Raw genomic sequence first — 22,691 nt, forward strand, 5'->3', positions numbered from 1 at the left:
GTCCCGTCCGGCCATGGTCCCGTGCCAGGGCATGGCCCAGAGAGCAGGCAGCACTCCAAGGGGGGCTGAGCCCTCCCGTGAGCCCCCACGTCACCTGCCCCCTCTTCCCCCCCTGGGTTTTCCCCTGGGGATGTTTCAATTTGCTGGCATCATGGGGAAAATGGCATCTTACCACTGCCAAACTGGAGACCGGGGAGCTGGGGTTTACTTGGCTGCCCCAAAATGTCAGGGCACACTCCCATCCTGGGGAAATAGGGGGAACTGAGGCACGTGTCCAACGGGGCAGGCAGCTCCATTAGGTGCCCATGGGATAAATCCTGTAAGGGACCGCAATCCAGCCCCATGGTGGTTGAGGGAAGAGCCCTGGGGCGGGTGGGGACCACTTGTGACCAGAAGCCAGAGCTGGGCTGCTGCCCTCTCTCATCCACGTGTTTATTCCCCTGTGCCACCCGGCTGTTTGCGGAAAACGCTGCTGTCTCCACCAGCTCCAGGGCCCGAGGTGCCGCCAGCTGCTTCCCGGCCATCCAAGGTGAGGTTTCCCATGGAGGCCAGCCCCAGATTTGGGGGTGAGCAGGGATGCTGGTGGGGAGGAGAGCATCCCCCTCCCCGGGGCTCACCGCTACAGTCCCTGCTAGATGGGCTTCCTGGCGTATTCCCGGCGGTACTTGGCATCCACCCGCGTCAGGTACCAGGTGCCGGGGAAGAGATCTGCCTGGGAGCCGTGGGGAGCGTGGTCGGCTGCGGGGAGAGGGTGGTGATGCTCACCGGGGCCGTGGGGCACCAGCGGGGAGGTGTCACATCCCCCCGGCCCCACTCACCCAAGTGATGGGTCTCCTCCCGCCGCTTCATGATCTCAGCAAAGTCCTGTGGGGCCACACGCTTGCGGGCGTCCAGGCGACCTGGCAGGTCAGCCAGGCTGGAGACCAGCTTATCCAGGGGTGAACCTGGTGGTGGGGACCCCCCTGGGTGAGATGGCACTGCCAGCGGCCCTGGCCCCGCAGCCCCACGCCACCCTCCCCTCCCGGCCTCCCTCTCCCGTGGGGCTCACCCGGGGCCGCATCCTGCGAGACGCGCAGGGAGAACATGCTGGCGGCCAGCCCCGAGCCATAGGAGAAGGCGCCGATCCGGGAGCCGGCCAGGTCCTGCGCCGAGGATCTGCAGTGAGGCGTTAGCAGGGTTAGAGGGGATTGGAGGCTAGTGGGGGGATGCAGGGCTGTGGGGGCAGTGTAAGGGGCTGCCTCCTGCCCCCTTCACAGGTAGGGGGGTCCTGGGACTTGGGGCCGGATTAAATGGCAACTTGTGGCCACATTGCCAAGGGCAGGTGGGCCCAGAGCAAGGGGATGCCTGCGGTGGGGGCTCGGGGCCAGGGAGCACCAGGGCTGCCCAAGGAGGGGCAGTGGGATGAGGCTTTTGTCCCCCGCCCAGTGCCTGGCCATTCCCACGGCTCCTTTGCCGCCACCGGCAGCAGGGAACAGCCATTCTCCCGGGCATGACAAGGGGGTTTTCATTCTCCCGGCACTGACAGAAGGGCTTTATGCGCCGGCCCAGCTCCAGCAAACTGGGATGAAAGGGCTGGCTGGGAGACAGCGTGGGGGAGGAGGTGAACATGCCAGGGGTTATGTGCAATGAAAGCATTGGGTCTCTGCTGCAGAGGAGGGGGATGAGTGCTGGCACCTGCCCCCCGATCCAGTTTGGTCAGGGACTGCCCTCCCCAAAACAAACTCCCCCCCACCCCGAGCCAGCTTTTGGGGGGACTCACTGTGCCAGGAGGGAGGCCAGGCAGCCGTACATGGACGGCGTGTACATGTTGCCGTTGCGAGAGGAGAGGAGCAGGGAGGGCTTCGTCTTCTGGTTGAAGATCTCCTGGCTGGCTGCCTGGAACGCCTTCTCCACCTCCTTGCTGGTGTAGGTGTCCTCCAGCTTCACGCCACTGCCCGGAGAGAGGCTGGCTTGAACCCCACCCAGGCACATCCCTGGCTGGGCTGGGGGACGGGGGACACAGCGCGCAGACCCACCGGAAGGGCTGCAGCCCCTTGTAGAGACCGGTGGCTGTGTCAGGGTTGGGGGTGGCCAGGAAGTCGTTCAGCAGCAGCCGTCCCACCGACTTCTGCACCAGCTTGCAGAAGGGCGTGTGGAAGATAATGAACTTGAAGTCGTCGAGGGTGAAGGGCCGCTGGATGCCAGCTGGAAGGCAATATGGGGGCTGTCAGCATCCAGCGGGATGGCGCGGGCACCCCCAGGGTGCCACCACTTACCCTGCTGCCACTGGCTCTCTGCCTTCCGGCGGTACACAGCATAGCAGCGGTCCAGCGCCCGCAGGTAGCACTGGATGGAGAGCTGCCCGTCCACCACTGGGTACTCGGAGGCTAGGTCTGGCTTGTAGAAGTCATAGGCGTGTTCCATGTGGGTTCCCCGCAGGCCTGGGGGCACAGGGAGAGCCAGCTGTCAGAGAGTGCCAGGGGGTCCCAGCCAGATGGCAAGCACCCACACGTGCTGCCTGCCATGCCAGCCCTGGCATCCACCAGCCTCCCTGGTGCCTGAGGTGCCCACAGGGATGTGGCCGGCTGGGATCCTGGGGTACCCAGCACTGGGCAGCCACTGGGGCCAGCAGAACCAGTGCTGCCAGAGTTGAGCAGCTCCGTCCGGGGCTGGGACATGGATGTACGGCCCCAAGAGATGGCACCCATCAGCTCATCACCCCCAGGGTCTCGTGGCACTAACCTCTCTCCAGCACCAGTGGGGCATTGGGTCCCACCAGCATGGCGATGGCACCGGCACCTCCTGTGGGCCGTGCGTTCCCTGTGGCATAGACGGCAATGTCCCCGCACACCACCACGGCATAGCGACCTGGGGGAGGACAGGGGGGCCGGTGGGCCCTTCAGCAGGTGGGAGTCTCCATCCTGCAGCCCTCGCACATCCCCATCCCCACACTGGGTGTGACGGCCAAGGCAAGTGAGAAATGGGGGTGATGGAGAGCTTGGAGGGGCAGCAGCTCCCTCTGAGGCTTGCCAGAGCATCTTTGGGTTTCAGGCCACCTCCTGCTTCCTTCCCCCATCCCACAGCACCCAACCCATGTCCAGCCCCCCCATTCCCATGGCACGGTCCCTGCCTGCACCCACCGTCCCAGGCGCTGGACTCCACCCAGGCGGCTGCATTGAAGAGCGAGGCTGTGCCCCCATAGCAGGCATTGGTGGTGTCGATGCCCTCCACGTCAGTGTTGCCCGAGTCATGGAAGAGCTGCATGAGGACGGTCTTGACGGCCTTGGACTTGTCGATGACGGTCTCGGTGCCCACCTCCAGGCGACCGATGGCGTCCCAGGAGAGGCGCCCACGCTCCACCAGCCGCTGCACCACCGTCAGGCACAGGGAGTTGATATCCTCATGGGCGGCGCAGAAGCCCATCTGCTGCTGGCCCAAGCCCCGCGTGTACTTGCCGGCCTCCACGCCGTCGTACCGCTCCAGCTCCTCCTGCTCCACGTACTGGGCGGGGAAGTACACCTCCAGCGCCAGGATGCCCACGTCCTTGGGCCAGGTGCCCGTCCCAGCAGCGCTAGAGAGGCTGCAGGGCAGAGGGAGCAGCGACGGTCCCGCGGTGGCCCTGAGGCTTGGGGACAGGCGGTGGCCCCAGGGAGATGCCACCAGCAAGCACCCCAGGCCGTGAGCACCCCAAATCCCTGCTGGTTCCCTGTGCCTGGTAGCGCTGTGGGGGGGAGGGAGAGCATCCCCTTCCCCAGTAAGGTTTAAGCGCACTGCCAGCTCCCCGAACTCTGCCCTGGTTATACCTCCACCCCACCCGATCCGCGTAGGTGCTCACCATGCCCTCTGCACAGCCATGGGGTGCTGGGCCCCCCAGGGTGCCCGTTCTGGCCCCGGTGGTGCCCACCTCGCCCCCCAGCAGCGCGCGGCACGGCCAACCAAGCGCAGCATCTTTGCCCCGGCCGCTGCACGAACAGAGGGACGGACGGCGAGATGGACAGACGGACAGCAGGATGGGCCGCACATGGTGCTTTTATAAACTGCGCAGGTGGCACGGCACAGCCCTCCCAGCCCTTATCAGCACGCCGGACCCCAGAGCTCAAAGGTCACCAAGCACCAGCCAACGCGACAGGGACAGCGGAGCAAGCACTGACTTTGGAGGGGGGGACTTGCAAGATGTCTCTGTCTTGTGCCCCAAAGCCTGGGGACGCACTCAGCTGGAGCTGGGGCCAAGCAGCGGAACGGGCTCTGCTGCAGCCCCAGCTCCCTGTGCCGTGGGGTGGTGGCAGCTCTAGTGCCCACGGCTTGCCGGCATGGCTGTGGTCACCACGCAGCGTGCGAGGTTCTGTGTGGCCTCCCTGACTGCCCCCGCGGTCCCGGGGAGGGAGCAGAGGGCGGCCGGGGGTTTGGTGCCAGCACCATCCGTGCCGCCCAGGACGTGGTCCACCTCCGTCACATGCTGCGGCTGCTGGGGGAGGGGACTGGACCCATGAGCTGGGTGGGGGCAGAGCCATCTTCAAAACAGCAGAGCAAACAGCCACGTGATGCCTGTGGCAACACTGTGGTGACACAAGAAGGGACCTTTAGTCCCCGTGCTGCTGTCAACACGGCCCCAGGGCAGCATCGCAGTCCCCGGAACCCCTGTGGAGCCATTTGCACCTGGGGGGGGGCACTGATCCCCACACCTGCACACCCATGACAGCTCCCATCCCCACCCACATCTGTGCCCCAGCTCTCCTCCATGCCGGCACCCTGGGAACACTCCTGTCCCCCCACCCCTCCCGTTTAGCACCAGAGGGCTGGGGATGAGAAAACATGAGCACCCAGCCGGGAGAGCTGCTGGCCCCGTGGCTCCCGGGGACTCACCCCCAAATGGCTCCACTGGCAGCACCCCCAAATGGCAGCACCAAAGCCCCCAGCAGCTGGGAAGCTCAGGGAGCCGCGGCAGCGCCTGCTGCTCCTTCACCCAGATGCCCACAGGTGGACGGTACCAGGGCTTTGCACCAGCACCACACTCACACAGCACCTGCATGCTTGGTTTTTTATAAATGTATTTTTAGGAGTTGGGGAGAGAGGAGCAGAGGTGGCAAGGAAGGAGCATCATCAGTGTGGGGTCCTCCATGGGGTCCCCTGAGGGCCTGGGGGCTGTGCTCAGTGTGAGGAGGTGAACTTGCAGATGTAGTGATGCCGCTGGGTGCAGTCGGCGCTGGACCACAGGGTGAAGCCTGCCGGAGAGATGGGCTGGGGGTCAGCAGGGGCCACAGCGAGGACAGAGGCACCGGCTCTGCTCGCCGCAGTCCCCCAGGGGGGACTGGCCCCGGAGGAGGAGGAGGTGTGGGGGGCGGGATGCCATCCGAGACCAAGTGCTGGAAGTGGATGTGGGGTCTGGGCACTCACCGCTGAGGTGAGTCAGCATGCCGCAGGTCCCTCCATGGGCACCGTTCCTGGCCAGCCCACTGGTGACATTGTACTTGTCCCCACTCGCCCACTGCCAGGCCTGGTTCTGTGCAGGGAGAATGGGTCAGAGGTATGGCCCTGCTGCCTCCTGTCCCCCTGCCACCCCCCACCGCCCCCCGCCTCACCTCGCGCCCGTAGCGGAGGCCGAGCCAGACGGGCTGCACACGCTGGTAGTAGGAGATGACCATCTGCAGGGTGGTCGCCTCCCGGGGCTCCTCCACCCAGGCCAGGTGGGCGCTGGGGTGGCTGGCCTGGCACTGCCTCTGTGGGGAGAGCCATCAGTGCCAGGGCACCCCCGGGAGATGGGGGTTCCCTGACCATGTGCGTACCCCAGCAGGCTTACCTCAGCCTCATCCCAGCTCCGGAGCTGACGGAAGTACCTGAAGCAGCTGAGCTTGTAGTAAGACCAGCCCTTGGGGCAGTAGTCTATGTACTGGGCGCCTGTGGAGAGAGAGCCGTGGGGAGGGATGGGGAACAGCTGGAATCGCCAGCTGGAGAGGAGAATGGCTCCCTCCCAGCCCCGCTGCAAAAGCGGCTGCCCTCCAAGTCATGGGACTCACCGGCCGGCCACAGGAGCCCCACGCAGCCCAGCAGCAGGACGGCGAGTCTGGTCGCTGCCACCATCCTCCTCGCTCCCGGACGTGTCTCCTACAAGAGTTCAGGGGCTCACACCAGGTCCCTAGGGGGCAGGGGATGCCGCCTGCCCCCAGAAGGTGCAAACCCGCCCTGCTATGGACTGAATCCGGCCCCTTTCAGCCAGCTGGAGGAGATGGCAGCCCTCAGGTCTATGCCTCACTCTTCCCTCCCTGGCACAGGTCACTTCCCTGTGCCTGCACCCCGTCCCCCAGGCATGGCTCGGGGTCCTCAGCCCGCACTGGCAGTGGGGTGTCCTGGCCCCACCAGTCCCAGCCTCGGCGGGAGGCATCTGGGTGAGCCAAGCTGCTCTGTGGGAACATGGGGAAAGCGCTGCCACGGGCCCAGGTGGGGGGACCCCAGCCCTGCCCTGGCATCGGGCAGCAGCAGCAATGGCATAGGCATAGCCAGGGCGGGTAGGGCTGCAGGGACTATGTGCACAGCATCATTTCCTCCCCCCCCAAGCTTGTAGCACTGCCAGACCCAGGCTGGGGAGGCAAATTGGCCACATCAGCGCAGTTCCCCTTTATCTGGGCTAATCCCCAGGCACCAGGGCTGATTTGCAGACTCAGCTCGTCTTCCCCTCAAAGAAGCAGCGACAAAAGTCAATGCGGGGCTGAAAATTGCATCGTTGCAGCCTGCCCCAGCCAGCAAGGGCAGGTCTCAGCTCCCCTGGGAGCTGCTGGGGCTGGAACCGGCTCCTGCTCACCCACAAGCCACCTCAAGGCATCCCAAGGCTGCAGCCGCCCCGCGAGGATCCCCTTCCTCACCTGCTGTCCAGAGATCAGGAGGAATAATGTCTTCTTGTGGGTCACCAGCAGGGGAGAGGAGCTGCCCTTTATAGCCTGGTGCTCACCAGCATCACTGTTTGCCCAGCTCAGGTGATTCCCACTGTAAAAATCTTATTGCTAACTCCCCTCCATCCCTCCCACTTTGCTGGAAAGCCGCCCAGATCTCCACTCTGTTTACATTTGTTTCTCCAGAAAAGACAGGAAGAACCTCTCCTAGTTGGTCAATAAACCCACTGCAATTAGTGTTAATTACTAATGCAAACACAAGAGAGAACCTTGCAGCAGAGAGCAGCCTGGTACCAGGCAGGCATGCACACTGGACCAGGGGCTGGTGGGGATGAGCCCCGGGGGAGGCTGTCCTGATCCCATCCAGAGCATCCCTGCAGTCACCAGCCGGGCCATGGGTACCACCCACTGGCATCACCTGCGTCACTGGCCGGGCCCCACACCCTGCCTGGCTCCGCCATGCGTCACCCACACACCACCCTTGTTTGAATTGCCTGGGGACGTTTGTCAGCAGGATGCAGGATGCGGGGATGTGGGAACAGCCTGTGGCCAGGGGCTGGCAGGTGCCATCAGAGAGAAGTGGGGGTGCCGGGCCCACACGCCTGGCAGTGACGCAGGGCTTTGTCAGTTCACATCCCTCCAGGAGGAAGGGGCAGGTCCTGCAGCAGCAGCCCCCCACTGCCCCTGCCCCATATGGGGAACCCGCAGCCCTGGCCCCGGGGAGGCTGCTGCTGGCATGAAGCTGCAGAGGGGGGCTGCCCCTGGCCCCAGCAGCCAGAGCCCTTTGGCATGGTCGGGCACAGCCTTCTCCATCACAATCCTCGCCCTTGCACCAGTGGGAGGCAGCTGAAGCTCATCTACTCTACTGCTCCGACCACGCTGCTCTGGAGCATCGCTTTGTTGGCTCCTAACATAGCAAAGCAGCTTTGAAAGCTCTTCCCGCTGCCTGTCCCGTGGCCTCCTTGCAAAGCTGCCAGCTCCTGCCCAGCACCCTGCTGCTGCCAGCTACGGCCAATGCCCGGCTCTCCATCCCCCAGTCCTCTCGAAGACCCTTGGAGGAGGCCACTGGGAGCTACCCAGGAGGCAGCTACCCGCAGAGGATCCAGTCCCAGAGCCAAAGCCCCTCATCTCCCAACATGGAGGGCTTGTAGCTGGCTGAAGCTGTTACTTCTAGCTGTCAGGCTCAAGCCATGTCCTCCAGCCCCCAGGGATCTCCCACGGCTCCTTTGTGGCAGCATTTGCCAAAACGCGCAGAGTGCTGCTACGCCCACAGGGAGCAGCTCCCCACCAGCGTGCAGAGGCAGGTCTGGCTTTTGCCCCCGGGGAGTGAGGAGGATCAGGCCCGTCTCCTTCGCCCACACAGCTGGGATACAGCCGCTGCTGCTCCCCGAGACCTCCCAAGGCTCGGCCAGCTTGCTAAGCACCCTTCGGGATCAAAGGGCTAAAGCCACCTCGTGTCCAAACACACCTGCTGCCTGCTATAATTTCTCCCAAAAGAAACAACCTTACAGAGGACATCAGCCGCTCTGACTAATGGGAAAACTTCAAACACAGCAACACCCCCCCGCAGAAGACAGGACTCCACCCTTGTTTTATGAAAAACCATGAAAATGTTCCCCAAAAGAGCCTGAGGCTGCTCCATTACTACGCTGTTAGATAAGGCATACCCCAGCTCCCTGCCTGGCTGGTTCAATTAGGCTTATTTGGATGCAACACAACAAGTTTTCACAAGCCTCTCATCATCCCAGGCAGGGGAAGATGCATGCGCCGTCCCTGAGGAGACACAGTTTCAAGTCTCAGCCTGAGCACCGGCAAACTTGACGCAGCTGTGCCAGAGACACAGCAGAGCTCGCTAAACTTTGGCACAGATGTACAACCTGTGGGAGAACATGGATGAAAGCCTCCCGGAGGTTTGTACTTGCCAAGCTGGCTCTACTAGAAGATAAAGGAGCTGCGCTGTTTGAATATTAAACCCTTAAAATGCCCCCAGCAGCTTTATCCCTGCAAGGCACCATAATTCAGCTACCAGCTCCATCCGAGTCTGCAGTGAGAGCTGGAAACTGGCCAGGTGAGTGCTGGCCGAGCCCAAGGCTTCGGTGGCACTTCATTGCTCAAAATACAGGAACACAGCCATTGTCAATTTGCTCTCTAATTGTTCAAGTCAAACTTTTCAAGTCTGAAAACAGCACGGAGGAGCCGTGATTCCCTGTTTCAGAGGCTGGAGAATCACACATCTTCATGCATCAGCTGCCAAGCCAAAGCCAGGGAGGCAGCCTCAGCTCCAGGGACCAGGGTCCTCCTCCTGGCTGCAGGGACAGAAACAGCCCAGGGAAGCAAGCAGGACCTGAAAGGGCACGTGAATCCATGGCTCCACTAACCACCCCCTGACCCAAGCTTGCCCACAACCTTTCTAAAAGCCACACAAAAGCCCCAGCCCTTCTCCAGCTCCCAGGCAAGCGAGAGCTTTTATTCAAAGCACCTCAAAAAGGCCCCATCCCAGTCCCTCCCGGTCCTTCCCAGTATGCCCAGCTGCTTGGCTGCTGGTTACTGCCCCCTTCTCAGCTAACCAAGAAACCAGAATCCTCCTGCTACACACCCGAGCTAGGCTGCTTTCAGCTCCCAGGCACAGCTCCCTTGGATGGAGCTAAGCAGTGGGGTTTGCGCGCTGCTGAGCCACGGCACAGAGCACCCTTAATCCCCAAAAGCTCTCTCCTGACACGGACTGCGGAGGTTCTAATGAGCCCTCCCTTGCTAGGGGTCTGAACAGCTATCGAACACCAATTATTTGTTTATAATCCTGTCTTTACAATCCAGTGGCTGTGCCGTGATAGCCAGGAAGACAAACAAAAACAGCAGCACACAGATGCCGGGCACATACTCTTTATTCTGGGGATAAAAATTGCTTATACATTTTGCAGCAACTATTTTCATAAAAGACTTTTATAAAAATGTAAAAATAAGCAAATATTTTCCATTATTAATATAGGAAAATGCTGCTGTGTGAATGGTTACTCTACAACTTATGAGATAAAATACCACCTTAAGGAGATATCTTTACAAGTAGTTAAAAAAAAAAAGGCAGAGGGCCATCGTATTAACATGCCAGGCACGAAACTGGCTTCATTCCACAGAAAGCACTCATCTTGTAAAAGGTAGCCACATATATAAAAAGGCACTTGGTTATTTGGGGCTAATGAGGAAAAGCCCTTTGTTTCTTTAGCATCGATGTAGCAACACTTCATTATTTGCAGTGAAACATGTACCTGGACAGACCTCCAGGAGCTTGTGGGCTCCTGCCCAGAGATCTGAGTCGGTTGCAGCTAAACTTCACAGGACACACTGCGGCGAGCGTGCCGGGGAACGCTGTGTGCGTCATAAAAAGCAGTTAACTTCAGAATTAAAAACTTCAGCCCAAAATGACAGCCCCGGGAACCAGCTCCTCCTGAGGCCCTGCCTTCATGTACCATTGAGTTGAATTGAAAGAAAAAGCTTTTACTCTTGATTAGAATGGAAAGAAACATTGGAGAAAATACTGTACATGGTAGGATGCTGAATGGCCGCTGCTCGGAGGCGAGCGGCCTTCTCTGTCCTTTGGCAGCAGCCAACAGCCCCGATCTCTTTGGAACGCGTGTCTGCAGGGTTCCCCCGAAGAGGTAGGAGCAAACCATCCCTAGAAATGTTCACTTCGGCTGCTGACTGGTTCAGAGCCCTTCAGGGAAGCGTCACTCTTGCGGACAAAGCAGAAAGAGCAGCTGTTTGTCTAAGGTCAGCGACAGCTGGCTTCCGTAACTCCAAAAATATCGGGGGAGCTGCAGTACAAATGGCACTACCGTCCCACAGAGCGTGTGGGGCACCTCAGTTGGGAAATCTCGATACAGGCTGAAGCTGAGAGCAGAGGACAGCCCCAAACCTGTTAACCAAACTGCATTAGACAACGGTTTCTGAGCTATTTGGTCTGCTGCTTAAGCCCAGCTCCTGGCTTCAGGCACGCTGCTGCTGCTGGAAGCCTGCTCGGGAGTCAGTGCTGCAGCCTCCCTGTTGGGAGGGGAAGGCAAGGCAGCCCTGCCCCAGGACTGGAGCGAAAGGGGCACTTTCAAAGGGCCGGACGCCGTTCCTAACGCAGAAGGACACACGCTGCAAACATGTAATGACATCCTTGACACTTCTTGGTAATACCACGAAGAGGCAGCATATGGTATCTGGAGGACAGGACACACAGCCACCCTGGGATGGAGGGGAGGGGAGTACTGTGCAAGAACGCTGGGAGCATGTGTTATCAGGTTTTGAAACACTCATGCTCATCCCAAGAGTTTCCCAAAAGGCCTGTATCAGTTGCAGGGCATCTCTTCCAGCACGGGAGCCCGTGAAGGCAGTCATGGACACACCTGGCAGGACGGGGGCATGGGGAGGGTAGTGTGTCAAAATGGTCAGGCGTGTCTCAGGGAAGACATGCAACACAGAAGAGATGTGCCTACAGGCCAGCATGGGGGGAAGACCAGGTCAGACCAGCGTTTTCGGGGGGGGGGGAGGAGGGGAAGACCTAAGAGAAGACTATATGTATATATAATCTCATAATACCTGGGGGGCAGGCAGTGAGAATGCTAAGGGGTGTTAGTGGGTTTGTAGAAGACAAAGACTCTTGAAGAGGAAAGGGTGAAGATGCGTGACAGAAGATGTCACTTGACCTGCAGTTGTTTTGGGAAGTCCGGCTCGCTTGCTGAGCAAGAGCAGCCGCAGGAAGGAGGGGTCTAGGAATGTGGGTGCAGCTCTGAGCTGTGTCAGGACAAGGCAACTTGAACTCAAGGAGAACTAGTAGAAGGTGCTTCAGAGAGAGGTTATGTGGGTAACAAAAGGAGTAACAAAATAAGGATACAAAGCTGGTTTTGGCTAAATTTCTGGAGAAACGACCGTGAGATGCATTAAGCTGAAGAGCTGTCTCCCCAAAGAAATGGTGGAACATATTTAAAAGCAGACTGGAGAATCCAGTGCAGACAGCAATCACACCCAAGGTGCACGGGAGTTGGTTAGAAGTGACCCAGCTGGTCTTCTCCATCACCAGCTTCTACAGTTCTCTGTTTAGCGTAAAAGCATACAAGCCTACAGTGACCACAGTCCCTCCAAGGAAAGAACAGCCTGGGCTCATTAAGACTCTTGGATACTAAAATGGTTCTTCATTTCCATCCTGGAAGACCTTCATGAGTTCTGGAGTCCGCTTTAATCGGGCTTCACCTTGGCCAGTCTTCAGGCATACACCTGCATGTTGTTCCGCTGCTGCTCTGTCATGTGAGTGGCTGCCGGCCCGCGCTGATTGTTACTGGGACTGGTTGCCACATCAGACCAGTCAGAGGCAGAGTGCGGGGAGGAGCTTGACCACTGGTCTGGAGATTCGGGTGACGGAGTCAGGTATGGGTGCTCCCCTTGTAAGTGCCGGTTGTGGCTAGGAGTCCGTTCTGTGGCCGAGGAGTAGCAGCTGTGCTGTGACGGAGGCGTGGGGTACTTCCCCATCGAGCTCTGGAACTGGTGGTAGGCCGGGAGGACCGTCTGAGCCACCTGCCCGTCCTGCTGAGGGATGGCAGCCATGGAGAACGAGGCGCTGGGCAGCTGAGCTAAATCCGGTACCTGGTACATGGAGCTAAGAGGACCAGCCATGTTCTGAGCGCAGTTTGACTGGGCCTGCTGTGGCAGTGCTTGCTGGTTTATGCCACCCTTGGGAACCAGCTGGAAAGTCATGATAGGGGGCAGAGACTCCCTGGACACTCCCATGTGCTTTGTATCTGCTTGAACCAAACCACTCTGCTGAGAAACACTGGGGTGCGAATGCATCACCTGCGGCACCATGCCAAACATCTCGTTGTACTGGGACTCGTTCACCTCCATACGGTTCATCCACTCGGTGGAAACGTTGGCTGGCCGGAGCCTGCCAAGCCCACTGTTAGGAGGGGTGGTTCTGTGCTGCGAAAGCAGCTGGCTGACGGATGGGAGCACAGTGCTGGATCCACGTCCTAAGGGCTGCATCTCGTGGAGATTGGAGAAGGACATTGTGTGCGCAGCCTGCACCGACGGAGTGGTCAGTAGTGAGCTGGGCGACGAGTGTAACACCCCCGGCGATGGCATCACAGGAGATGATGTTGGTTCGGATGCAAAAGCATGGGGCGATTCTAGGGAATCAACTGGTGACAGGGTCACTGAGCTCTCCGAAAACTGCCCTTTGCTCTCACTTAGGGACTTCTTCCTTCTCCTCTTCGCATCTTTGGTGATGTTCGTGGGCATGATGCCTTTGGCATTTGGTTTTCGTGACTTCTTGCTTAACGAAGCATGCTTCAGATTGAGGAAGGACCTGTTCGGGCCACAGATGACTGGGGAGAGCGCAGAGTTCAGCATGGCGCCGGGGTGCCCAGCAGGGCTGTGCGCCACATTGTACTCGTTGAGAAGCTGCACTATGTCGTGGTGCATCCGGTCCTGGGCCACATCTCGGGGCAGGCGGTCCATGTGGTCCGTGATGTCTCGATTGGCAAAATGGTCCAGCAAGATCTTTGCTGCTTCGAAACTGCCTTCCCGAGCGGCAAGGAAGAGCGGTGTCTCTTCCTGAAAACACAGAGAATAAGTATTTTAGCGGCTTCACTGTGGGGGGACTGACTTTGGGGGGACTGACTTACAGTTAACACTCCCTTAATGGTGCGGCAACACCTGGAAGCACTGTTTAATGGAGTGTCGCATTAATTGTCTCCAAAAACAACCCACCCTGAGAGGTGCCCATTGAAAAAGGCAGATTACAGGAGATTATTTCATAATCAGCAGTGGAGCACACAGGCTAAACTACCCCACCAGGAAGTGCACTGTTCTGCTGTGGGTCCTTGGAGGAACTGTGAAAGCATCTGGTGCCTTTCTCCCATTGTCCCCTATGAGGGAAAGGTACAAAGGGCTAAAACAGCCCAGTGAAGAACTGCAGCTTGTTGGCAGCTCTAAAATCCACTGGGCAATACATAATAATCCAAAAAAGAAACCCTACGCAGAGGACAGAAATCAAGGACTAAGACACACCAAAAACTAACAGTGAAGCTACAGGAGGTCTGCACAGTGCAGACCGCCTCTCAAACAGAGGGGCTTCTCCCCCATGTCCACCCTGCATTGAGATCTCTGGAAACGTGACTGCTGCTGAGCTGCCAGATCTGGCTCTCTGCTAACCAGAATCCAGCTGCTTGACACCAGCAGCACTTGACCCTGGTGCTCTCACACACCAGTGACCGCGTATTGCATTCCTTTTCTACAAGAAGAGCAGGACAGCCTTGACGCCCAGGACTTGGCCACACAAAGAAGAGAACTGCTCTCCCACATCAGAAATCCTACAGGACACCCAGCACTTGGGGAGAGTTCCAGTCACAGTCTGGGTTTGGAAGACCTGCACTGAGCACCCCCAGTTTAGAAAATCTGAACCTAGCTCACTTCAAACAGCAAAGAGATGCTTTGTGTTAGGAAGGACAGCCATGCCGAGCACAACCAAACTGTACCTTGTTATCCTGCATGTCTCTGTTGGCTCCATTTTTCAGCAGCACTAGTGTCGCTTCCACGTTGTTGACAGCAGCAGCCCAGTGAAGAGCAGATTTACCTGCAAGGAAACCCAACAACTTCAGTAACAAACCAAGGAGCTATTTTCTAAAGCACCAAGATGGACAGAGGGAAGAAATCAACTGCAGTGCAGCTCACAGCATGTAAACAGGTCCTGAAGTCACATTTACACTTTGGAAATCACCATGCTGTGACATACCCCTATGTTACCAAACTGCAATGGGACTTTCAGCACTTGCTCTGGGATTGTTTTATTTTTATTTTTTTAAATATCCTACCCACAGAGTCATGTCTGCAGTCCAGAAAATCCCAGCATATCTAACCCCATATTTCTTCTGCTTCTCTTCCAGGGCTGTCTAACCAAGCCACTGTGCAGCAGCCTGCAGTTTATTACTGCTGGGAGGACTTCCGCAGGAGAGCCCACTGTCTGATTTAGCTACAGAATTTATGAGCAGCCCACACTCTGGTAGAGCAGAAGCCCACCCCTCCTTGCTCGCACCATGACAAATGTTTGCCCAGGCCAGTACGTTGTGTTCACATTACCGTGGTCATCTACGGCGTTCACATCTGCCTGGCAATTAATTAGCTCAGCCACCATTCCTTCCACAGCCAGCCGTGCAGCCAGAATTAACGGGGTTGTTCCATCATTCATCCGAGCATCCAAGTCTGTCACTCTGTTACGGATCAGGATCTGGACAACGGGGGAAGACAGATTTTGCACTACAGAGCAAAACTGAGGATTTGGCAGAAACTCAAGAGAAACTTTATAATGAAAAAGCAGCCTGAGCACTGAAATGCAAGGACCCAGATAATAGGTGACAGAGGCAAACAGACCAAATAAATACATGCCAGATGATTTATGCATGCTGAGTTCTTCAAGCTATGAATACCTGAGAAAACTGGATGTAAAATACAGTTTCGCCATCACACTGTGGAAAGCATGAGAGCAAGGCTGTGAGTGAACAGAGCACAGCTTGGGCAGGCTCATGTAATTACAGAGCACAGCTACTCTAAAAGGGGTTCTTCAGCTGCTGTACCTGGAAGACACCCTGGGCATCAGCAGCTACAGCTGCGTGCAGAGGAGTCCGTCCCATGTTGTCCCGTGCATTAGCATCTGCACCAGCATCCAGCAAACGTTTTGCAGCATCTGCTCTTGAATAACGGGCTGCTAAGTGCAGTGCCATCTCCCCAGTACGGTCTGTTTGGGCCTGCAGATTGGCGCCTTGATAGATCAAATCTGTTATTATATTTGCTGAGGAATCTTCTGCATCCTCATCATCCTCGCTAATATCGGAACTGCCTGCACGCAGAGATGCCAACATAAGCGGAGTACATCCATCTGCAACAGAAGAGATGTGATCATAGTAACCTGAAGGTGACAGCAAAGGAAAGGAAACCCTCACACAATCCCTTCCCCTTGAGCACCTACAGCTAGAGACAATCCCTCCAGTCACTTTAACTCAGACGTCGTCTCTTATCTTAAAGCCCAACAGTTAGCGAGTTGTTTTCCTTCCAAGCAGGACTTTAACACTTACTGCAACCCCAACAGAACTTAGATACTTCTCAAATAAATAAGACCATTATAAAACAAAAAACGTTTGCTGCTAAAGTGAAAAACTTCCTCAAAATGTAAAGGCTAGCTAAGTTCCTAAAGAGAAGCAAGGGCTATAAAAATCAAAGACTTCAGATGAGACTAAGTATAACTATTCACGTGGATGTTCTAATCACATACGTGGGGAAAAGAAACCATTTACAGAGAAAAATTACTGGACAACTACCCACCAATGGGTAGGCATTGCAGATAGTAACCTGAAGAGAAATGCAGACAAAAGCCTTTATATCTATTACACACCAAAGTCTTCATTAGAATGACCCTGAAGTTGTGAGTCAAACACTCAAAGCTGAAAAGCACCACAGTACGACTGCCTGAACCAACCTCATTTTGCTTTTAATAACATCCATGGCCAGAGCCTTAAACAAACTGATCAAGCATGTGCTGTAGTTTCACAGAAGTACACCATGTAGGAGGGGACCGTGGAACAGGATCTAATCCAGTATTATTCACTGGTGTACCAGTAGCATCCTACACATGCAATGCCTTGTTCCCCACACGCCCCTCCATTGCAGCCCGGACTGTCCACAGCTACAAATTTCTGGAAGTCTCACCACAGTTTGAGTGCTTTGAAAGATACTTGTGTCTCTCCACAAGTCTCCAGTGATGGGCTCACACTGATGGGACATCCACAAAGGCTAAATTCACATTCATCTAACCAGGATCCTTCCATTGCCACCGGAAGGAGAAAGGCTCCTCCAAACCTCTAATTTAACTTAGCTGCCTTTGAAGAACCTCCCCTCCCTGTCTGCTGATCAGAGAGGGTGGTCCAGAAAGACTAGCTCATGCTGCTGATTTTTCGCCCTTGTTAATGAAACACCTCCACATATTTTCAGCAACCTATCAAATGCCAAGTGCTTCAGTTTCAGCACACTCTGAACTTTACAGCATACTCATTACCTAAAACCAAAGACTCCAACTGTAGACACTAATGCTTGCTTACTGATTTTACTGCTTTACTCCACACACATCGTAGGCACCCGGAAAGTAAGAGGGACAAAGATGGCAGCAGAAGTGAAAAATTCTGTGCTAACTGCCCCACTGGAGCTCTGCAAAGGTGAACACAAATTTTGCTTCTCCAGCGTGGCTTGCTAGCAAAAATTCAAGACAATCTTTCAGCAACTGCCTGATTTGTGATGGCAGAATTAGGATTCTGTGCAGATAAACAAGGCGATGATCTCCTACTGAAAGTAACATACAGAGTTCTAATGCCCTGACCCACTTCCCGACTTCTGATCACCAGGCTTTCCTGACTATTTTACGGCAGTTCCAAAACTTTCTAGAGATCTATCGTTCTACCACAGGGAACAGTGTTGAGCACCCGCAGAGATCAGGGCTGTGGCCTCCAGCTCTGCTCCCCAGCCAGGCTGGCAGCAGCAGCATGCATGCTCCTCCTAGTGGCTCACACTCACAGGACACACAGGCTTTCGCCGACCTACTTGCTCAGGATTTGTTGGACGGCAGCGAAGTGCTGACGTATGAGCCTGGGTTCAGTTCCAAGATCCAGTCCTGTCTATAGACCCTCTTGCCTGTTGTCCAACGCTATACCTCCTTTTGTGCTTCTCCCTCCCACTGCTGGCTCTGCTTCCTTGTCCCAGATGAATACTTCTCAGTATTCAAGTCAGGCTGTGGTCTCCTCCGTACTGCCCCAATACAAAGAACAGAGAGACGGAGCACAGAAAGGAGCTTTCCTTTTCTCCAGCACCGCAGCCCTGAGAAAAGCACTCGCAGGAAAGGTCTTGCTTGCTCAATCACTGCAGTAGTCCTGGACGGATCATGCCTAGCTCCTCTACAGGGACACAGCTATAGTATGCATTAAATCCTTGGAAAAATTAGCTGCCACCTTCCAAAAAATGTCTTAGGTATGTGCAGCTCTTTTCAGAGCTTTTTAAGTTGGCCACACACGGGTAGTTTTATGAGGCTAGCAAAAAGCACATCGAGCTAGACTGTCACAATTAAGTGCTCGATGGACTACCAGAAAAAAGCTGAGGACACAATGTCTTTTTTCCTCCTTCAAGCTTGTTCTCTGAAATAGCTGGAAAAGAACCCAAAAGGATCCAGCCGGGGGCAGACACACAGCATGGAAAATTCCAGTCTAAACCACTGAAGTTTTAGTAACTGAAAAAGAGGGGCATATAATAGGGACAGTTAATCAGTTTTAATTATAGGTGGTGTTACCAGTTACGCCTCTAATTGCATTACCCTGGTTACCCACTCACAATAACTCCAGTGAAAAGAATGTCCTCACCACTCTGGGGGACACAGAGAAAGAACAGCATGGGGAGACAAAGGTGAGAGCAGCATTTTATAAAAACTCTTCTGTTTGCTGTCTTTCAAGAATACAGCCCCTGAGTAAATGTAAAACTTGGAGTGAGATGGTAAAGCCAGAAATTCACCATAGGTACAACTGAAGGACTCATATAGGCACAATATACTGAAAGCTGGGATGTAAAGAACCCACTGGCAAAGTCTCTAGGCAACACTTCTGTAGGAGATGACCTCCTGGATCCCCCTAAACTCCAGAGACCACAGAAGGTGCTGGATTAAGAGAGGAAACAACTGCTTAGTACACCGAGGCATTTCGACTTGCCTCTCCTCCCTCTACATAGATCTCTACTGTTCTACCTGCCACCTGCGGCCAAGATCTAACTCACCCAGCTTCAGATGGCTCCAACCCAGACACCTGCACCCAAGTCAGTCATCCTCAACACCCTTTGTAATTAGGGGCAGCAAAGCACTACTGCAGTGTGAGCCATCCAGTCTTCAGGAGACTTCTGCTTGAGACAGAGATGAACTGCCTCTCAGAAGTGCCTATTCCTTACCTCTGCCTGCAAAGGAAGAGGAAGGTGGCCAGGGCAGATGAACAGCTATGTTAACTGTGAGGAATCCTACCCCTCCTTACTAACTCATTACTCCAACACTTCTCAGGACTTTTAAAACTATTTCTTCCCCTGACAGAAACTCAGCTACTTGCTTCTGATGCCACAGAGGGAGATAGCTTACAGCAGCTTGCTGCAAGCTTCACAGTTGCATCTGAATGGCAGGAAAGCAACTTGCAGGTCAGTATTATTCCATTGCTATTGTTGGACAAAGCTTTGAGTGAACGTGAAAATAAGCAGTCTGAAGTCTTAAGAAAGTTATTGCCTGCACTTGGAAAGCTTTTACCCCACCACACAACTAGAAGCTTCAATAGGGGAAATAAAGAAAAGCTTGAATTTGGCAGAAACCGATGGTTTATGTTCTCACACTTGTTACACAGAAATCCCTCCTTCTCTGTGCTTTGCATTTAGGAGAGCTAACGGGTCAATGAGCAGAAAAGACAATAGAAGGGAACTGAGAGAATGGGTCCAGTCATCGTTAAATTGCATGGAAATATTTCCACTAAATCCAATAAAAAGCAGTTGCAGCAATATCATCAGAATCACCTCTCCGCACATGAACAAGAGCCATGCTTGCAGCTCTTCCCACCAGGATAAAGTTCTTGGTCAGCTCTCTCCTCTCAGAACACAGGAATGAGTTATTACGATGACCCGCCCAGTCCCCTACCAGGTTACACAGCCTTAGTGCTACACTTACAAAAAGCAGCATAGCATTCTTACTTCTTCTAGTCATTTGAGACTGAAAGAGAGCAAGCCTGTGTGCGCATGTGCGTGTTAAAGAAGTCTCCTTCAAAGTTCACAGCATGTTATGAATTCAATGAGTTGATCACCATAAGCTGAGGATATAAATCAGTGAATAAAAAAAATCATTAACAAACTTGCTGCATTGCTGCCCTGTTCCAGCACAGATGTCTCACACACTGCTAATCAGGGTATACTGTCTGCCAGAAGTCATCTTATTCAGGAAGAGTCCATCCTCGCTTCCACCCCAGACAACAGACACCTCAGATATAAACCCCGCTAAGCTGGTCCTTAGCAAAGTCTGGCATAAATCTCTGCAGTGATCCAGCTGGAGAAGCTGGGGGTTATTTCCAGCACAACTATGGATTCCAAATTTCTGCCGCAATGGCATTCTGACAATATCTTTTAGGCACGCATTGTTATAAAGGAGATCCTATAGCTGTAGTTCCTACAGGTGATTGCTAAGTGAACTCTTTTTCTCCTGGTTAGATGATACTCCATGTGCTACAGACCACAATCCAGTCTCTCCAGCTTTCTTTTCTGGAGCGCACATGAGCTTTCCTTGAGTACCATAAAATTTCTGCTGGTGCTCCTGTATACTCCATATAATTTTTAAACGTTAGCTGTCCCCACCATTGGAGAAAGGGGAGGTTGGTGGCTGGCTGGCAGAACACACGGACACTCAAGAGTACTGACCTGGCCCTCTGACATTGACATCCAGAACATCCACTTCTTGATCTGCTTGAGGTGGTGTAAGGGCTAGTGATGTGCTCCCACAGACGTCTGCTGCCTCCAAGTGCTGCTGTGTCCACTGGCGCTGATCTATCTGCTCATCACCTTCCGGGAGCAAGGCTTGATCCTCAGCCTGAGCAGTTGGAAAATAAGCAGTTGCTTCAAAATGCTCATCAAGTAGCCAAAGACACTGAACGTTCTTGGGGTTTTTTTTTTGTTTTGTTGGGGGTTTTTTGGTTTTGGGTTTGTTTTTAGTTTTTTGTGGGTTTTTTTTTTGTTGTTTTAAGCTAAAGACGGTCTCCATTTACCTCTGCTTGGCATTCTCAACTTTCACACTCCCATCATATGTTATCAGGCCTGAACTGCAAGACATTATACTACCGTTAACTTTCTCTTCCCTTTGATGCAGCAGGGCCTGGGTAGGCAGGGGACACTGGAACAGAAGTTACCTGGTTTCTCTACTGGCCTGTGGTGGCTGTGTTAATCTGAGGATTTGCTCCTCAGATATCATTAGTTATATATTACAAACCCCTAAGCAAAGGGAGGTTTTGAGAAAGGGGCATACTTTGGAAGTTAATGCATCTGTTTTCCTCACTAGCAGTTTCAGTGGTAAGCATGTGATATTCAAGTCTTGGAGCTCCTTACCTTTGCTCTCTTTGGCTGAGGTCCGCCATCACCTGCCCAGTGTTCAGTTGGTCCAGAATCTGCCAAGTTACCCTCTGGTATCTGGACTGACAGATTTCTAACAAACAAGGAGAACACATCACTTTGCAGGCTGACCAGGTGCTACTACCGCTTCTTATACTAGCCTGCAGAGACCAAGGATGGAATGCTTGCAAGTGTGGTAGCTTGCAAACAGAGGGACCAAGAAATCTCAGCCAGCCAACAGTGGCATTAAATGCATTTAGAACTGCAAACTTGGTTAATTCAGTGGAAAGCCAAAACTGCATAAATGGGATTCTTCTTTTGAAACTTTCCATTATTTCTGAGTCATGTCTTTAACACATTGAGCTAGATTTATTAACAGTTCGTTGTCACCTATCAACCTAAAAATGTCACACCTAATCCAGGAGGAAATTATGCAAACAGTACCCAACTGCTGAATTAAAAAGAGTGTCAGAAAACCGCACATAGCCAGGAGATTAGATTCTTTACTAGCATTTTATAGATTACAGCTAATCAAAGTTCTTCTGTCCAAAACAGATCTATTAAAATTTAGAGAAATAGCCTAAGAAGTTTTAGCTTAAAGGACAGCTTTCTCTATGGAGTTAAGTGCCTTTAATGAAAGATTTATACACCACATTATCAAAATCCTCTAACACATAATAAACACACTGTCAGTGGCCTAAATGCAAACTTACTTGAGTCCAACAGCATCTTCCCCAACTGGCTCTCTGCGCTTATGATTACTAGGATCCCTGCGCAGAATGAAGCCCTCTGGGAGCCACAGCGAACCATGTTTGCGCTTACGCTTTGCCATCATCACACCCAAGAGAAGGATTAAGAGGATGATCAAAGCTGCCACAGCAAGTAGGTAAAGCAACTGGGTCTTCGGTGGTAACAAGGGTTCACCTAAAAATTCCAGTTAAAATACAATGAGATTAACAAAGTGGAGACAATGATCTTCAATCTGCATACTTTCTTTTCTCACTCAGAGTCTTCCTCACAGAGAGTCTATTGTCTCTACACTGTGATGCATTTAGAGCAAAGGCTTAAGGAAGTTTAGGCTCTGCTGCAACTGTTGTAAGAATACATCCTGTCTTTCTGGCTTCCCTTGATCTTGTTTCTCAAAGTATTTTTTAGAGTATATGACTGCTGAACTGAAGATCTTGCTCCTTCCTCAAGAGTCCTGCTGGCTGAAGACAGCCACCCTGAATCAGTGTAGAATGAGCATGACCCAACTAGAAATAGTGGTATTACCAATCTAGTGCGAGGTTGCAGCCGAGTCTGAGACTGAGGGAGAGGGGAGCAGAAATCAAAGGGATTACATATTGCCAGAGGAGAAAATGTCTCGTAGACTGAGGAATGCTCCCTCCCCGCCCCCCAGCGGCACCTTTTTCATTGAATTCATGGCTTAGAGCACATGAATTGGTTTTAGCGCAGACAAGATCACTGCAGTGTGTGACACATTGCTGCAGCACATGAGAGATTACTGTTTCTACAGGTATTAAAATGACTAGGCTCCAAACTTAAATGTCCTGCCTTACTAACCAGATGTCCTCTCAGAGCAGAATAAGTATATTGCACATGCATATTTCTGTAACTGGGGATGAATAAATTAGCCCCCAGAAACCATAC

At 54.0% G+C, this 22,691-nt stretch overlaps 3 protein-coding genes across 4 annotated transcripts in view; all 3 read right to left on the minus strand.

Moving 5' to 3' along the window:
• Positions 1-403: 403 nt before the first annotated feature.
• HMGCS2 (3-hydroxy-3-methylglutaryl-CoA synthase 2) lies at positions 404-3,991 on the minus strand. 2 transcript variants are annotated; one of them, XM_076338199.1, is made up of 9 exons: positions 3,815-3,991; positions 3,120-3,559; positions 2,722-2,847; positions 2,256-2,420; positions 2,016-2,184; positions 1,760-1,930; positions 1,049-1,155; positions 819-944; positions 404-738 (listed from the first exon to the last, which is right to left on the minus strand). In XM_076338199.1, the coding sequence occupies exons 1-9, from the start codon at positions 3,925-3,927 to the stop codon at positions 632-634; spliced, it is 1,524 nt and encodes a 507-aa protein (XP_076194314.1). In that variant the 5' UTR covers positions 3,928-3,991; the 3' UTR covers positions 404-631. The 2 variants fall into 2 exon arrangements, with proteins under 2 accessions (XP_076194314.1, XP_076194312.1); XM_076338197.1 differs by having other exon boundaries at positions 3,120-3,604.
• Positions 3,992-5,003: 1,012 nt separating this feature from the next.
• On the minus strand, positions 5,004-6,938 carry REG4 (regenerating family member 4). The gene is made up of 6 exons (XM_076338200.1): positions 6,837-6,938; positions 5,994-6,081; positions 5,777-5,874; positions 5,559-5,696; positions 5,374-5,479; positions 5,004-5,201 (listed from the first exon to the last, which is right to left on the minus strand). The coding sequence occupies exons 2-6, from the start codon at positions 6,055-6,057 to the stop codon at positions 5,128-5,130; spliced, it is 480 nt and encodes a 159-aa protein (XP_076194315.1). The 5' UTR covers positions 6,058-6,081; positions 6,837-6,938; the 3' UTR covers positions 5,004-5,127.
• A 2,789-nt stretch (positions 6,939-9,727) lies between these two features.
• The window catches only part of NOTCH2 (notch receptor 2), an 88,205-nt gene continuing 75,241 nt past the window's right edge, over positions 9,728-22,691 (minus strand). The window contains exons 27-33 of the mRNA XM_076339814.1: positions 21,755-21,965; positions 21,039-21,135; positions 20,358-20,526; positions 15,467-15,768; positions 14,973-15,120; positions 14,372-14,469; positions 9,728-13,448 (exon numbers count right to left, since the gene is read on the minus strand). Of these exons, the coding sequence (XP_076195929.1) occupies positions 12,105-13,448; positions 14,372-14,469; positions 14,973-15,120; positions 15,467-15,768; positions 20,358-20,526; positions 21,039-21,135; positions 21,755-21,965 (2,369 nt within the window). The 3' untranslated portion in view covers positions 9,728-12,104. The remainder of the gene's footprint in view (positions 13,449-14,371; positions 14,470-14,972; positions 15,121-15,466; positions 15,769-20,357; positions 20,527-21,038; positions 21,136-21,754; positions 21,966-22,691) is intronic.

The sequence above is a fragment of the Aptenodytes patagonicus genome, chromosome 5 (genome assembly GCF_965638725.1).
Source record: "Aptenodytes patagonicus chromosome 5, bAptPat1.pri.cur, whole genome shotgun sequence".
Lineage (NCBI taxonomy): Eukaryota > Metazoa > Chordata > Aves > Sphenisciformes > Spheniscidae > Aptenodytes > Aptenodytes patagonicus.